Genomic DNA, 14,712 nt, shown 5'->3' on the forward strand with positions numbered 1-14,712 from the left:
GATAGATAGATAGATAGATAGATAGATAGATTAGATAGATAGATAGAATATATGACAACAGGAACCTTGTCTGGGAGGCCCTGCACCCATAAGTATATGACTGGTGCTGTTCCATTTTCTTAAAGAAAATATATAGAAAAGATAATAAAGCACCTGCCTTACTGCAAAGAAATAATAAATATGGATGCAAAGCTTGTCAGGCAACTGCCCAACCTGAGAAATAAACATAGAAATGGAGGCAGCGCCCCAAAAAATAGCACAAATTACTGGATTTTATTGGCCCATGTGGCAACATCTTGTTTCATAATGTGAACCTTTCTCAAGATCTCTCAATATTAGCAAGTTATTATCTGTCCTGTGCACCTGTCTTGAGAATAGCCCTTTAAAGTTGTGTAAAGCCCCCGTCTCACATAGCGAGATCGCTAGCGAGATCGCTGCTGTGTCACGGTTTTGGTGACGCAATAGCGACCTCACCAGCGATGTCGCTATGTGTGACACTTTGCAACGATCAGGCCCCTGCTGTGAGGTCGCTGATCGCTGCAAAGTGTCCTGGACCATTTTTTGGTCGTTGCTCTCCCGTTGGTCAGCACACATCGCTGTGTGTGACCAGCGGGAGCAGCGATCAGGCTGGTAACTATGGTAAACATCGGGTTACTAGGGGCACACGCGCACCTAGTAACCCGTTGTTTATCATGGTTACAAGCCTGCTAAAGTGAGCGGTAACCTCCCGCTCACCGTAGCAGAGTGGTAACCATGATAAACAACGGGTTGCTAGGTGCGCGTGTGCCCCTAGTAACCCGATGTTTACCATAGTTACCAGCCTGCTCCTGCTTCAGCAGGCTCGTAACCAGGAGCAGGACATCATGGAAAGATTCTTTCCACGATGTCGCTGCTCCCCTGATCGTTGGTGAGCCTGCCTGTTTGACAGCTCACCAGCGACCACATAGCGACGCAGCAACGATCCCTGACAGGTCGTATCGTTGTCGGGTTCGTTGCAGCGTCGCTAAGTGTGACGGGGCCTTAAGAGGTACGCTGAACTTACATGGCCGCCCACAACTCGGTATCACCTGCAGGATGGCTGTGGCTGGGGATTCCTCTCAGAGCGGCGCAAAAGCACGGACACAACACAGTGTTTCTTACTTTCACACATCTGTGTGTTACAAAAAAAAAGAGAAATGGACCTTCTTTTCTCTTGTGTCATCTTAGTTGTTCCCCTTTTATTTCTCATCCATTTTTTTATTCTCTGAAGCAGGTAGACTGTCTGAACTTCTTTTATCAATGCATCAATTAAACTCTGATGGAACTATGAAGAACACAGTATGCTCTCAGCGTGTCAGGCATCTTACACAAATCCCCATAGACATTAAAGGCCGAGTATGTTCCGCAGAACAGATGAGAATAGGACCAAGTCTGAGACTCACAGACAGGAGGCATGGATCCGTTTTTAAAACTGATATATGTAGGGCTTAATGAAACTCTATGGGTCAGTGTGCTGTCTGAGAAAAAAACGGACAACACTATGACATGTCACATGGATGTGGGAATGACATCTTAAGTGCGGTAAGGCTGTGGATGTTGTATATTTAGACTTTGAAAGGTGTTTAATATTGTGGCACATAAAAGTTTACAACTAGCCGAAAACATAAGTGCGCATGCGCCCGCAGTAGGGCAAAGCATCGTGCGCAGGCGCGAGCCATGATTTCCGTGCGCAGGCGCAAGATTTCGCCTGTAAGTGGGGATGATGAGAGGCGTCATCCACGTCAATTAAAGAAGGAGGGCGGCGAGCAGCAGCCGGGGGGAGAGATGGAGAGGCCCGAATCCACACCCATCGGACCCGACGGACTGGATTACCATGCAGCGTGGGAGAACTTTGGGAGGTTTTTAGGTGGTATACAAGGGGAGACAGGAGGTTTTATGAGCATTTATTGAATACAGCACTGGCGCTGAATAAGGTGATAGTTTTAGTTCATATAGGACAAAACCGGTGACAGGTTCCCTTTAAGCTATTTCAAGCTGTCACAAAGGATATATTTGTCTTCCACCTCTTAGAATATTTTGAGAATATATCAATTTAATTTATTTCGATTATTAGCATTAAACTGAAATTTTGCAAATGATTTTGCATTACTAGAATCATAAATCTGATGTAACCCCTTCACGTACTTTGGACATATCCAGTACGTCATGGTTGGGAAGTACTTCCCGACCTACGACATACTGGGTACGTCATGGCGATTTTGCACGCACAGGAGTTGTGAGTGCGCAATTGCCACCAGGTGTTCAGCTGATATCATAACTGACACCCGGCTCTCATTGCCAGGAGCAGTTTGACCCCCTAAATGCTGCAATTGATATTAATCGCAGCTGTTAGAAGGCAAGCAGAGGGAGCTCCCTCTTCCCTCCGATTGGCGCCCCTGTGACATCATCGTGGGGGCCCGATCGTTGCCATAATGACCCGATGTCAGTGCAGAACTGACAGTTATAAACCATTGCAATGTTCGTGCATTGCAATGGTATATACCAGTGATCAGACTGCAAAAAAGTGAAAGTCCCATAAGGGGGCTACGTAAAAAAGTAAAAAAAAAATCACAAAATAATGATTATATATATATACAGTATATATATATATATATATATATATATATATATATATATATTGTACCCATAAATTTGTATTTTTATGTAAAAGAAAATACACGTTTGGTATTACCACGTCCAGAACGACCCGCCCCATGAAACTGTCACACTAGTAAAGGGAATGGAGGGACTGCAATACCCAGAGAGGTTGGCAAAACTAGGACTATTCAGCCTGGAAAAGAGAAGGTTGATGTGTACAAATATGTTAGGGGACAGTATAGAGATCTTGCCCGGGATTTCTTCAAAAGGAGGGATATTACGGTAACAAGAGGGCATTCACTAAGACTGGAAGAGAAAAGGTTTCAGCACCAGCATAGGAAGGGGTTCTTTACGGTAAGAGCAGTGAGAATATGGAATTCACTGAGTGAGGAGACGGTAATGTCAGATTCACTACACCAGTTCAAGCGGGGACTGGATGCATTTCTAGATACCAGGCAGATTTCAGCATATACTTAAAAATAAAATAAAATAGTAGGTTGATACAGGGATTTATTCTGACTGCTGGTTTCAGAGTCGGGAGGGAATTTTTCCTCAGGTGAAGATTGGCTAAATCATTTGGGGTTTTTGCCCTCCTCTGGATCAACTTTAGCAATTACAGAACTAACAGGTCGAACTTGATGGACGCAAGTCTTTATTCGGCTTTACAAACTATGTTACTATGTTACTATGTTACTAGTTATCCCCTTCAGAGAACACCGTAAAAAAAAAATGGGGCACAAACTGCTTTTTCATCATACCGCCGAACAAAAAGTAGAATAAAAAGCCATCAAAAAGACGAATATAAATAAAAATGGTACAGCTGAAAACGTTATAGCTCTCAGAATAAAGCGATACAAAAATATTTTTTTTCTATAAAATAGCTTTTATTGTGTAAAAGCACCAAAACATAAAAAAAAACAAATAAATGTGGTATCGCTGTAATTGTACTAATCCGAAGAATAAAGCTGCCATATTAATTTTCTCACACGTGGAACGGCATAAAAAAAAACAAAAAAACAATTCCTGAATTCCGATCAAAAAACTTTATATGCCTGAAAATGGTACTAATAAAAATGTCAACTCGTCCCGCAAAAAACAAGCCATCACATGACACTGTCGGCAGAAATATGGAAAAATTATTGCTCTCAAAATATGGCACTGGCAATGCAAAAATTCATTTTTGCAAAAAAAGGCGTCTTTTAGTGTGTGACAGCTGCCAAACATAAGAAAAAACTATATAAATGTTATAAATCTGATATCGCTGTAATCGCATCGACCTGAAGAATAAAGTCATCTAATCACTTATACCGCACGAGGAACTGCATAAAAAATGAATAAAACCAATTCTGCACCTGCTGTTTTTTTATTCTGCCTCCCAAAGATCACAGTAAAGCTCAGCTCACGTTTATCCTGCGCCCTACGCAGAGCACTTACACTGGGGTTTCCGGGTAAATCTCTGAAATACGTGATTCAGACTGAGCACCAGGTGGAAGATTCCCTCTAATGAGGCTGATGTAGGCACTGTGGACTCTGTCTCCCCTATGATACGTCGGTGTCCGACTTTTTAGGCGTGCATAAAAGTGCTGTCCGCTACAGTTTTGTACACTTCTTAAAAAAGGACAATGCTGACCAGAGGCCAGACAGAGTCTAGAGTAACTCTGCTGCCTCATTATAGTGAATGATTCCTCGGTGGTTTCATCTGAATCATGTCACTCGGAGATTTAGATGGAAACCCCAAAGTAAGTGCTCAGCATAGAGCGCAGGATAAATGTGTTACCAAATGTTATGTAAAATGTTCCCAACAAAAGCTCCAAATCAATCCACAAAAAAGCCCCCACTCAGGTCCGTCATCTGTTAACGGAAATATATGGGGCTTCCACGTTACTGGTAGTACCAAGTCACTAAACCTGTAGTTAAATTCCCAAAGGGGTATAATTTCCAAAATGGGGTAACTTGAGGGGGATTCTGATCTTCTAGCACATAGGGGCTCTGTATATGAAGTCTGCAAACTATTCTAGGAAAATCTGAGCTCCAGGAGGAAAATAGCTCTCCATCCCTCCCGAGTCTCACCGTATGGCTAATCAGTGCTGTACAGCCACATATGGGGTATTTCTACATTCAGCAGAAATTGTGGGACACATTTTGGTGCCATTTGTACCCATTTCCCAGTGTGAAAATGTAAAATCTGGGACTAAAACAAAATTTTAGTGGTAAAAATGTATTTATTTTTTCTTCACTGCTCAATGGTATACAATTCTGTGACACACGTGTGGTGTGAATATGATCACTGCTCCCTTATATGAATTCATTGAGAGGTGTAGTTTGTAAAATGGGGTCACTTAAGGGGGTTTCTGCTGTTCTGGCTCAGGGCTCTCCCAGTAGGTCATGGCACCTTCTGTTAGAACTCCACTGTTAGGTTTTTTCTATTTTGCTGGTCACATGACCTTTTTGCCTATTTAATCCTGCTCCGCCCTTCTGGCCATGCTGGACTTCATTGTAATTTCTACTCTTAAGCTAGCCAGGTGCTTTGTAACCTTTCTCAGTCGGTTTAGCTAGGTCTTTTGACCTTTATGTTCTATGTTGTGTGTTTGTCTTTTTACTGCTACAATTTCTGCTAGGAGGTGTCCATCTTTCTCCCAGTCCCTAGTTCTTGTAGGGATCCCTCCCTCACATCTATAGGTCTTCGTTCAGACTAGCTGAGGACTTTAGCGGGTCTGATCGCAGGATCAGGTTCCCCGTTACATCGTAGGGATCTAGCTTAGTTCTATTGTAGGGACAGATCTCCTGTCTTTCCTTAGTGCTTGTAGCCTACCATAACACCATCAAACCTTAACAGTAAAATCTACGCTATGATATGGCACTCTTTCACTTTTGAACTTTGCAGTGTTTCAGAAAAGTATTTAACGATTACATGTAGGGTATTGGCACACTCAGGAGAATTTTTTTACAACAATCTGAGGTCCATTTTTCCTATTAGCTCTTAGAAAAATTAAAAACTCGGGGTTAAAACAACATTTTAGTGATAAAAATATAATTATTCTTTCTTCACCGCCCAATGGTTTAAAATTCTATGAGGCACATGTGGTGTCAATATGATCACTGCATGTCTAGATAAATTCATTGGGGGGCGTAGTTTGTAAAATTAGGTCACATATGGGGGTTTCTGCTATTCTGGCACCTCAGGGGCTCTGTCAATGTGACATTGCACCGTCAAATCAGTCCAGCAAAATCTAAACTCCAATATGGCACTTCCTCCCTTCTGAGCTTTGCACTGTGCCTCAAAAGTAGTTTTTCACCACATATGGGGTACTCAGGAGAAATCATACAACAAATTTTGGGGTCCATTTTCTCTTGCTATCCTTGTGAAAATGAAAAAAATTGGGGCTAAAACATTTTTGTGGGAAAAATATTTTTTTTTCATTTTCACAAATAAACGTAAAATTCTGTAATGCACATGTGGGTTCAAGGTACTCACCACACATCTAGATAAATTCCTTGATGGGGTCTGGTTTCCAAAATGAGGTCACTTTTGAGGGTTTTCCACTGTCTAGGCACATCAAGGGCTCTCCAAACGTGACATGACACCCTCAGACCATACCATCAACAAAGTCTGCATTCCAAAACATCACTCTTTCCTTTCTGAGTCATGCTGTGCACCCAAACAGTAGTTTTACCCCACATATGGGATATCAGCGTACCCAGGAGAACTTGCACAACAAATTTTTGATTCTATTTTCACCTGTTGCCCGTGTGAAAATAAAAAAAATTGGAGCTAAAAGAACATTTTTGTGGGAAAAATTTGATTTTTTATTTTCCCGGCTCTAGTTTATAAACGTCTGTGAAGCACCTGGAGGTTCAAGATGCTCACCACACATCTAGATACATTCCTTGAGGGGTCTAGTCTCAAAAATGAAGTCACTTGTGGGGCGTTTCCACTGTTTAGGCACATCTGGGGCTCTCCAAACGCAAAATGGCGTCCACTAATCATTCCAGCCAATTTTGCGCTCCAAAAGTCAAATGGCGCTCCTTCCCTTCCGAGCCCTGACATGGGCCCAAAGAGTAGTTTTCCCCCACATATGGGGTATTGGCGTACTCAGGAGAAATTACACAACAAGTTGTATGGTGCAATTTTTCCTGTTACCTTTGTGAAAATAAAAAAATTGAGGTTAAAAGAACATTTTTGTGCGAAAAATGTGATTTTTTTTATTGTCACAGCTCAACGTTATAAATTTCTGTGAAGCACATGGGGGTTCAAGGTGCTCACAACACATCTAGATAAGTTCCTTGAGGCGTCTAATTTCCAAAATGGGGTCACTTGTGGCTGGTTTCCACTGTTTAGACACATCAGGGGCTCTCCAAATGCGACATGGTATCCGCTCTCAATTCCAGCCAATTTTGTGTTTAAAAAGTCAAACGATGTTCCTTCGCTTTCGAGCCATGCTGTGCGCCCAAACAGTAGTTTTAGCCCACATATGGGGTATCGGCGTGTTCAAGAGAAATTGCACAACAAATTTTGCAGTCCATTTTCTCCTGTTACCCTTGTGAAAATAAAAAAAATTGGGTCTAAAGTAAATTTTTTGTGAAAAAAAGTTAAATGTTTATTTTTTCCTTACAAATTTCATAAATTTCTGTGAAGCACCTGAAATGTTAATAAACTTCTTGAATGTGGTTTTGAGCACCTTTAGGGGAGCTGTTTATAGAATGGTGACACTTTTGGGTAATTTCTGTCATAAAGGCCCCTCAATGTCACTTCAAATGTTAAGTGGTCCCTAAAAAAAATGGTTTTGTAAATTTTGTTGGAAAAATTAGAAATCGCTGGTCAACTTTTAACCCTTATAACTTCCTAGCAAAAAAAATATCTTTCAAAAATTATGCTGATGTAAAGTAGACATGTGAGAGATGTTATTTAATAACTATTTTGTGTGACATAACTCTTTGGTTTAAGGGCATAAAAATTAAAAGTTTGAAAATTGCAAAATGTTTAACATTTTCACCAAGTTTCCGATCTTTTCACAAATAAACGCAAGTCATATCAAACATATTTTACCACTATCATGAAGTACAATATGGCATGAAAAAATAATCTTAGAATCAGTGGGATCCGTTGAAGCATTCTAGAGTTATAACTACATAAATTGACACTGGTCTGAATGGTAAAATTTGGCCAGGTCATGAAAGCGAAAACAGGCTTGGGGGGGTAAGGGGGTTAAAGGAGACAACTCACTGCCATATTCATGTTTTACAATGTGTGTTGTCAGGGCCGGCGTCAGCACCCGGCGCACCTGGGCAGGTGGTGGGGACCTGAGCAGGCGGGGGGTTCACTCATCGTCAGGCACCCCGGCTATGGGACCCGTGAGCGGTGCGGTGTCGGTGTCAGAGCCCGCTCCCCCCCGCTTGCTCAGGGCCCCAACACAATACTTACCTCTCACTGTGCCTCCACAGCAGCTCCGGTCTCTTCCACGGCTGTTGCATTGTGACGTCTCAGGTCAGAGGGCGCGGTGACGTCTTTACACCGCGCTCTCTCCTGAGCCGTCACAGGCAGCGCAGAGCGGGAAGACGTCGGTGCGGGTGAGGAGTCCGGAGCAGCGGCAGCAGGTGAGAAGTGAGGTGAGTATTTGATTTTTTTTTATATGTACGGAGGCATGGGGCATTATATGGTGGGGGGGACAAGTGACATCCTGCATGGGGCATTATATGGGGAGGGAACAATTGACATCCTGCATGGGGCATTATATTGGGGGGGACAAGTGACATCCTGCATGGGGCATTATATAGTGGGGGGGGATAAGTGACATCCTGCATGGGGCATTATATGGGGGGGGGCAAGTGACATCCTGCATGGGGCATTATATGGTGGAGGGGAAACAAGTGACATCCTGCATGGGGCATTATATGGGCGGGTGACATCCTGCATGGGGCTTTTTTTTGGGGGGAGGTGACATCCTGCATAGGGCATTATATGGGGGGAGAGGTGACATCCTGCATGGGGCATTATATGGGGGGGGACAAGTGACATCCTGCATGGGGCATTATATAGTGGGGGGGATAAGTGACATCCTGTATGGGGCATTATATGGGGGGGCAAGTGACATCCTGCATGGGGCATTATATGGTGGGGGGGAAACAAGTAACATCCTGCATGGGGCATTATATGGGCGGGTGACATCCTCCATGGGGCATTATATGGGGGGGTGACATCCTGCATGGGGCTTTATTTTGGGGGGAGGTGACATCCTGCATAGGGCATTATATGGGGGAGAGGTGACATCCTGCATGGGGCATTATATGGGGGGTGAGGTGACATCCTGCATGGGGCATTATATGAGGGGGGAGGTGACATCCTGCATAGGGCATGATATGGGGAGGGAGGTGACATCCTGCATGGGGCACTATAAGGGGGGGGGGAGGTGACATACTGCATGGGGCATTATATGGGGGGAGGTGACATCCTGCATGGGGCATTTTATGGGGGGAGAGGTGACATCCTGCATGGAGCATTATATGGGGGGGTGACATCCTGCATTGGGCATTTTATGGGGGGGAGGTGACATCCTGCATGAGGCATTATGTGGGGGGGAGAGGTGACATCCTGCATGGGGCATTATATGGAGGGGAGAGGTGACATCCTGCATGGGGCATTATATGGGGGGGTGAGGTGACATCCTGCATGGGGCATTATATGAGGGAGGAGGTGACATCCTGCATAGAGTATGATATGGGGGGGAGGTGACATCCTGCATGGGGCACTATATGGGGGGGAGAGGTGACATCCTGCATGGGGCATTATATGGGGGGAAGAGGTGACATCCTGCATGGGGCATTATATGGGGGGAGAGGTGACATCCTGCATGGGGCATTATGTGGGGGGAGTGACATTCTGCATGGGGCATTATATGGGGGGGAGAGGTGACATCCTGCATGGGGCATTATATGGGGGGCTGACATCCTGTATGGGGCATTATATGGGGGTGACATCCTGCTTGGGGCATTATATGGGGGGAGAGGTGGCATCCTGCATGGGGCATTATATGGGGGGGAGAGGTGACATCCTGCATGGGCATTATGTGGGGGCCAGTATTCTGTATGGAGCATTTTAAGGGGGCTAGTATCCTCTATGGAGCATTATATGGGGACCAGTATCCTGTATGGAGGGTTATATGGGGACCAGTATCCTGTATGGAGCATTATATGGGGACCAGTATCCTGTATGGAGCATTATATGGGGACCAGTATCCTGTATGGAGCATTATATGGGGACCAGTATCCAGTATGTAGCGTTATATGGGGACCAGTATTCTGCATGGAGCAATATATGGGTCCCATAATACTGTATGGAGGACTATAATGTCCGGTCTGCACTGTGCGTTGAGAGAATTCGCCGGTTTATGACCTATTGTAGAATTTACAATAGATATCGTTCATGTAATGTAAGAAGTGAAATCTTCTGCATTGTACTATACAGGGTGGTCCAAAAGTAGGTGGACAGAAAGTGTAATAAGGTTATGAAGGGGGAGATTTATCAAACATGTTGTAAAGTGAAACTGGCTCAGTTGCCCTTAGCAACCAATCAGATTCCACTTTTCATTCCTTACAGACTCTTTGGAAAATGAAAGGTGGAATCTCCACATTATTCAAGAGTAGTCCGCGAGTATCATGATGAAACATTTCCTAATAAATGGATTGGCCGAAGAGGCCCACTTGATTGGCCGGCACGTTCACCAGACTTGACCCCAATGGATTTTTTCTTTTGGGGAGTACTCAAGGACAAAGTTTATAGTCGAAAACCAAAAAGTGTCAGTGATTTGAAAAATTACATAAGAAATGCATTTCAAGAAATTAATACCCAAAGAAACTTGTGCAAAAAAGTTTCTCGAAGCGTAAGAGGCGACTTCAAAGCTGTGCAAATTGTAATGGAAAACAGTTTGAGCATCTGCGTTGATAAAATGTAAGGGCTTTTGTATTATTGTTCAGAATAAAATGTATTTGTCAATGTTATGCTTGTGTAAGTAAATATAATTTTATATATAAATCAAAATAAATGTTATTATTTTCTGGCCACCTACTTTTGGACCACCCTGTATATGTATTTCTCTGCGGTATCTGTGCATCATGAATCGTGGTATGTGTTAAAGGGGCCCACTGAGACTCTTTTGCCCAGGGCCCACAAAAACCTGGAACCGGCCCTGTGTGATGTGATGTTCACATTGCGCATTGGCCTCAAACCTGTGGCTACTGAAAAACTACACAATTAAATCAAACCTAAGTCCAGAAACATAAGGTCAGACAACTTCAAAACTATAATACCACAAAAAAATCTAAAGAAAAACTACACAGGCTGGTAAAGCATGCTGGAATGTATAGGTTTTCTACAGCTACGGAGTCACAAGTTAAATACCAACTGCATTTTGCTTCTTCTGAAATACAGATATGTTCACATTTGTCCAACGAGAATTAACTGAAAATGCCTCTTCTCTAGGTGATTGTCCTGATATTTTCCCAATATTTATAATATAAAATGAAAAAAGAAAACAGCCTAAGCTTTAAGTCATTATTTTTATTATTACTATTTATATTATTATTATTATTATGCACTCAGTAAAGAGTACAATATATTTTCTATAAATTATATTATAGAACTTCAGGCTGTTAATGGCTGTTCATGCATAGTCACATATTTGGCGTATTGTACATCAAAAGAAGTGCAATTATGTCGTTGTTCTGGTAACACAAAGCTGATGGAAATATGACTACAACCTACGATAGAGCAGTGCTGAACAGACTAGGGAATAGTATTTCATTTTAGTGAGATAATATGAACCTCTGTTTGCTGAGTTCAGATTCTTTGCAATGAATGTTACTTTATATATTTAGGTGTGTTGTTACTTCTCTTTGGTCAATTTATGGTTTATTCCACTAAGTGCTCATCTGTGTTTCTGTTCTTCATATAGAAGAAATAGGGAACAGATAGTCCTAAACTTCCCCCTTTCTGGTCCAGGTCCACACCTTTCCCTTCCTCTTTGTGCTGGTGACTTATTCTTTCTGCATGGCTTTCTTTGTGGAGAATCTCACAATTGTCCTTGTTTGGCCCCTCCTTAAGGTTGCTTAGATGTTCCTCAGAACAATGTGTTGGCTCTTTATAGATGTCTTTTTGAAATATGTCCTGAACTTTATATCTGTCTTCTTCCTCATCCTGGAAAGAATTGTTCTTTACACTTTCTTCATCTGAATGATAAGTTGATTCTTCATCTCTCCTTTTTCTGGAAAAGTCATAGGGTTCTTTCTGCTCTACACTACGAAGGACAATTGAGCGAGAATGATGATTTGCTCTTACACGGGCAAAGCCTAGAGAAAGAAGGAAATTATTTATTATGGTGTTGTTTCTCTATAACACAGTAGAATGTCAAACTCCCTCATTAAGCTTTTCAGTTGAGGTCCAAATTTGATAGGTGATGATGTCATCTTGTAGATCAAAGGAACTTAGAAACTGTCTACATAGGAGAACATAAATTGGGCTACTTATTAGAGTGGAGATTACATAACACTGCTGCCCAGAATGAAAGGGTCCAAAATGTATGGTTACAACAATGCATAACTACCAGGGTAGCAGGCATTGCAGCTGTTCTGGGACTTATGAGTTAAACACCTCTCCAGCATTTTTGTTTATTTCGCCACTGGAGTGGTACCACTAACGTAAGGTTCCTGGCCCAAATATTATACTTACCAGCTGCCGTTTTCAGCTGTTCCTGGCGCTACTGACTCCTGCTGCACCATCTTGTGAATGCAACTTCTGACTGACCGGAAGTCAGAGGTAACGGTCACAAGCGCTAAATGTAAGCCTATGAGAGCCTTATTCTGGCCTTGTTTTGGCTCTCATAGACTTACATTGAGTTGTGATTTCCGGATCGCTCAGCAAGCACTGGAGCGATCCAGCAGGTCACAAATTGCTGGAGACCGAGTGGAGCGTTGCCAATAACAGATGAAGACGGAGGCTGGTAAGTATATTACTAGGGGCAGGGAACTTACATTAGTGGCACCACTCCAGTGCTGAAATAAAAAAACAAAAACCGCTGGAGTGGTGCTTTAAAGGGAACTTGTCACGTGATCCATGATGTTCAAACCATTGGTAGCATGAATCAAAGCCCAGCTACACGATTGCAGCAAGGTATATTTTTCTCTGAAATGTTCCAGAGTATCAGAGAAAATATATTTAGAAGATCTAGCTGGTAGCGAGAATAGAACGGCGCTGCTCCAGGTGATTGACAGATCTCTCGCTGTGGAAGAGATCTGGCAATCACCTCTAGCAGGGCTGAGAAAAGCTGTCCAGAGCTGGCTTGTAAACTAGTCTCATCTCAAGCTATGGTCCAAGATCTTCTAACTGTGACAACTTGGCATTTCAGAGAAAAATGTACCTGGCTGCCATCATGCAGCTAGGCTTTGATTCAGGATGCTGTGGTTTGTGTAGTATGAATCAGGTGACACTTTCCCTGTGAATAATCTGGCACGTGTTCCGTAAAGAAGACATGCTGGTATATGTGCACTAAAACTGTCACAGAGTTAGGAGTATGAGTTTTATTTTTTACCTCGAGAGTGGATGCCTCTTTCGGTGACACCATGTTTGACCTTCATATGGCGAGTCAGGTTTCCCTTTAGCGTGAACTTGCTGGGGCAGTAGAGACATTTGAAGGGTTTGCTGTCTGAGTGCAGATGCATGTGGCCCATTAAATTGTGCATACGATTGAACTCCTTCCCACACAACTGTTGTAAAAAAAAGAAAATCAGAACTAAGTATGGATAAGTTCAAAAGTTCAAGAACGGATATTATTCCTTATTATTTACTGTTAGACACTTCCTTGGGGGCTGCCTTAGTAGAAATACAAATTACCTTTCTACATTTTTTGACAGTTTGCTTGCTTTATGGCAGCTCTGGTTAATAAAGGTTTATTGGCAGAAAAATATCATAGATAATTAAAGCGCAGCCCTTTCACCAAAGCGCAGGGAGATACTTATTATTTCAAGATATTTTTATATAGTTATTACATAAAAAAGTTTAATTCAAAAATATATTGATAGTAAAAATCTAATTTGCATACCATGTCAGTCATAAAAAGTTTTCTGATGATACAATTATCATATAAACTTTTCCAACCACTGAGTTATGAAACTTTATTAAAAGGGTTCTCTGAGAATGAAAAAAAATAACTAAAGGAAATAGCATTATAAATAAATTCTTATACACATTTAATTAGCAAATCACAACAGTTTTGTCTAGGAAGGTCATCACTGCAAAATTAAAATGGCTGCTGCCTGTCCTAGAATTTGAGCATGTGCAAAGGAAGCTCTTCCCTCTTTCATATGTAAAAAGAAAAAAGCAAGAAAAAGGAGCGCTTCTGAGGAGGGGAGAAAAAAAAACTAACAAAACACTTACACTGAATAGATATCTTGATTGTGGACAACTTTGTTACAGCTCAATCAGCCTGCTGCTACCAGGTCCGGACATCCTAATCAGGTGCCATATAGTAAGACAGCAGAAAAAACAAACAAAAAAAGGAGTGCCAGCCGAAAAGCACAGTAGGTCTGCACAGGGAGTAGGGGAGTTGAAGGATTGAAGCTCCACTTACTTTGTAGGGTGGAGTACGATTCCTTCTTCCAGGTCAGCCTCTCCTCCTTGCACACTGAGCAATGCAGTGGAAGTTAAACCATACACTGGAGTGATTGCCAGTCCAGCCAGAGACTCGCAGAAATAATTTAATATATAAATAGACTTTTACAACTCATTAACTGTTTGTTTAATTGTTATTGTGTTGTCAAATTATTTATTGGCAATCACTCCAGTATATGGTTTAACCCCTTCATGACCTAGAAGAAGGAAGAAGGAGGAAGAGGAATCTTTCTTCCCCCTACAAAGTAAATGGAGCTTCAATCCTTTAACTCCCCTACTCCATGTGTGGACCTACTGGCGCTCTTTTTTTTGTTTGTTCCTTCATATGTAGGAAGATGGTCTCCACTAAAACCTCTGGAGATACTAGAGGTTCTCAAACTTCTGTGTGCCCTGTCTTTCTGAATAACAATATTAGTATCTCCAGGTCCCAGCAATGA

At 42.3% G+C, this 14,712-nt stretch overlaps 1 protein-coding gene across 1 annotated transcript in view; it reads right to left on the bottom strand.

Annotated features, from left to right (window-relative positions):
* Window positions 1-11,240: 11,240 nt before the first annotated feature.
* The window catches only part of ZNF366 (zinc finger protein 366), a 73,307-nt gene continuing 69,835 nt past the window's right edge, over window positions 11,241-14,712 (bottom strand). The window contains exons 4-5 of the mRNA XM_073655034.1: window positions 13,197-13,371; window positions 11,241-11,958 (exon numbers count right to left, since the gene is read on the bottom strand). Of these exons, the coding sequence (XP_073511135.1) occupies window positions 11,522-11,958; window positions 13,197-13,371 (612 nt within the window). The 3' untranslated portion in view covers window positions 11,241-11,521. The remainder of the gene's footprint in view (window positions 11,959-13,196; window positions 13,372-14,712) is intronic.

This window comes from Phyllobates terribilis, unplaced genomic scaffold, assembly GCF_046119375.1.
Source record: "Phyllobates terribilis strain yellow unplaced genomic scaffold, ASM4611937v1 Scaffold_1__5_contigs__length_1240528914, whole genome shotgun sequence".
NCBI classification, from domain to species: domain Eukaryota; kingdom Metazoa; phylum Chordata; class Amphibia; order Anura; family Dendrobatidae; genus Phyllobates; species Phyllobates terribilis.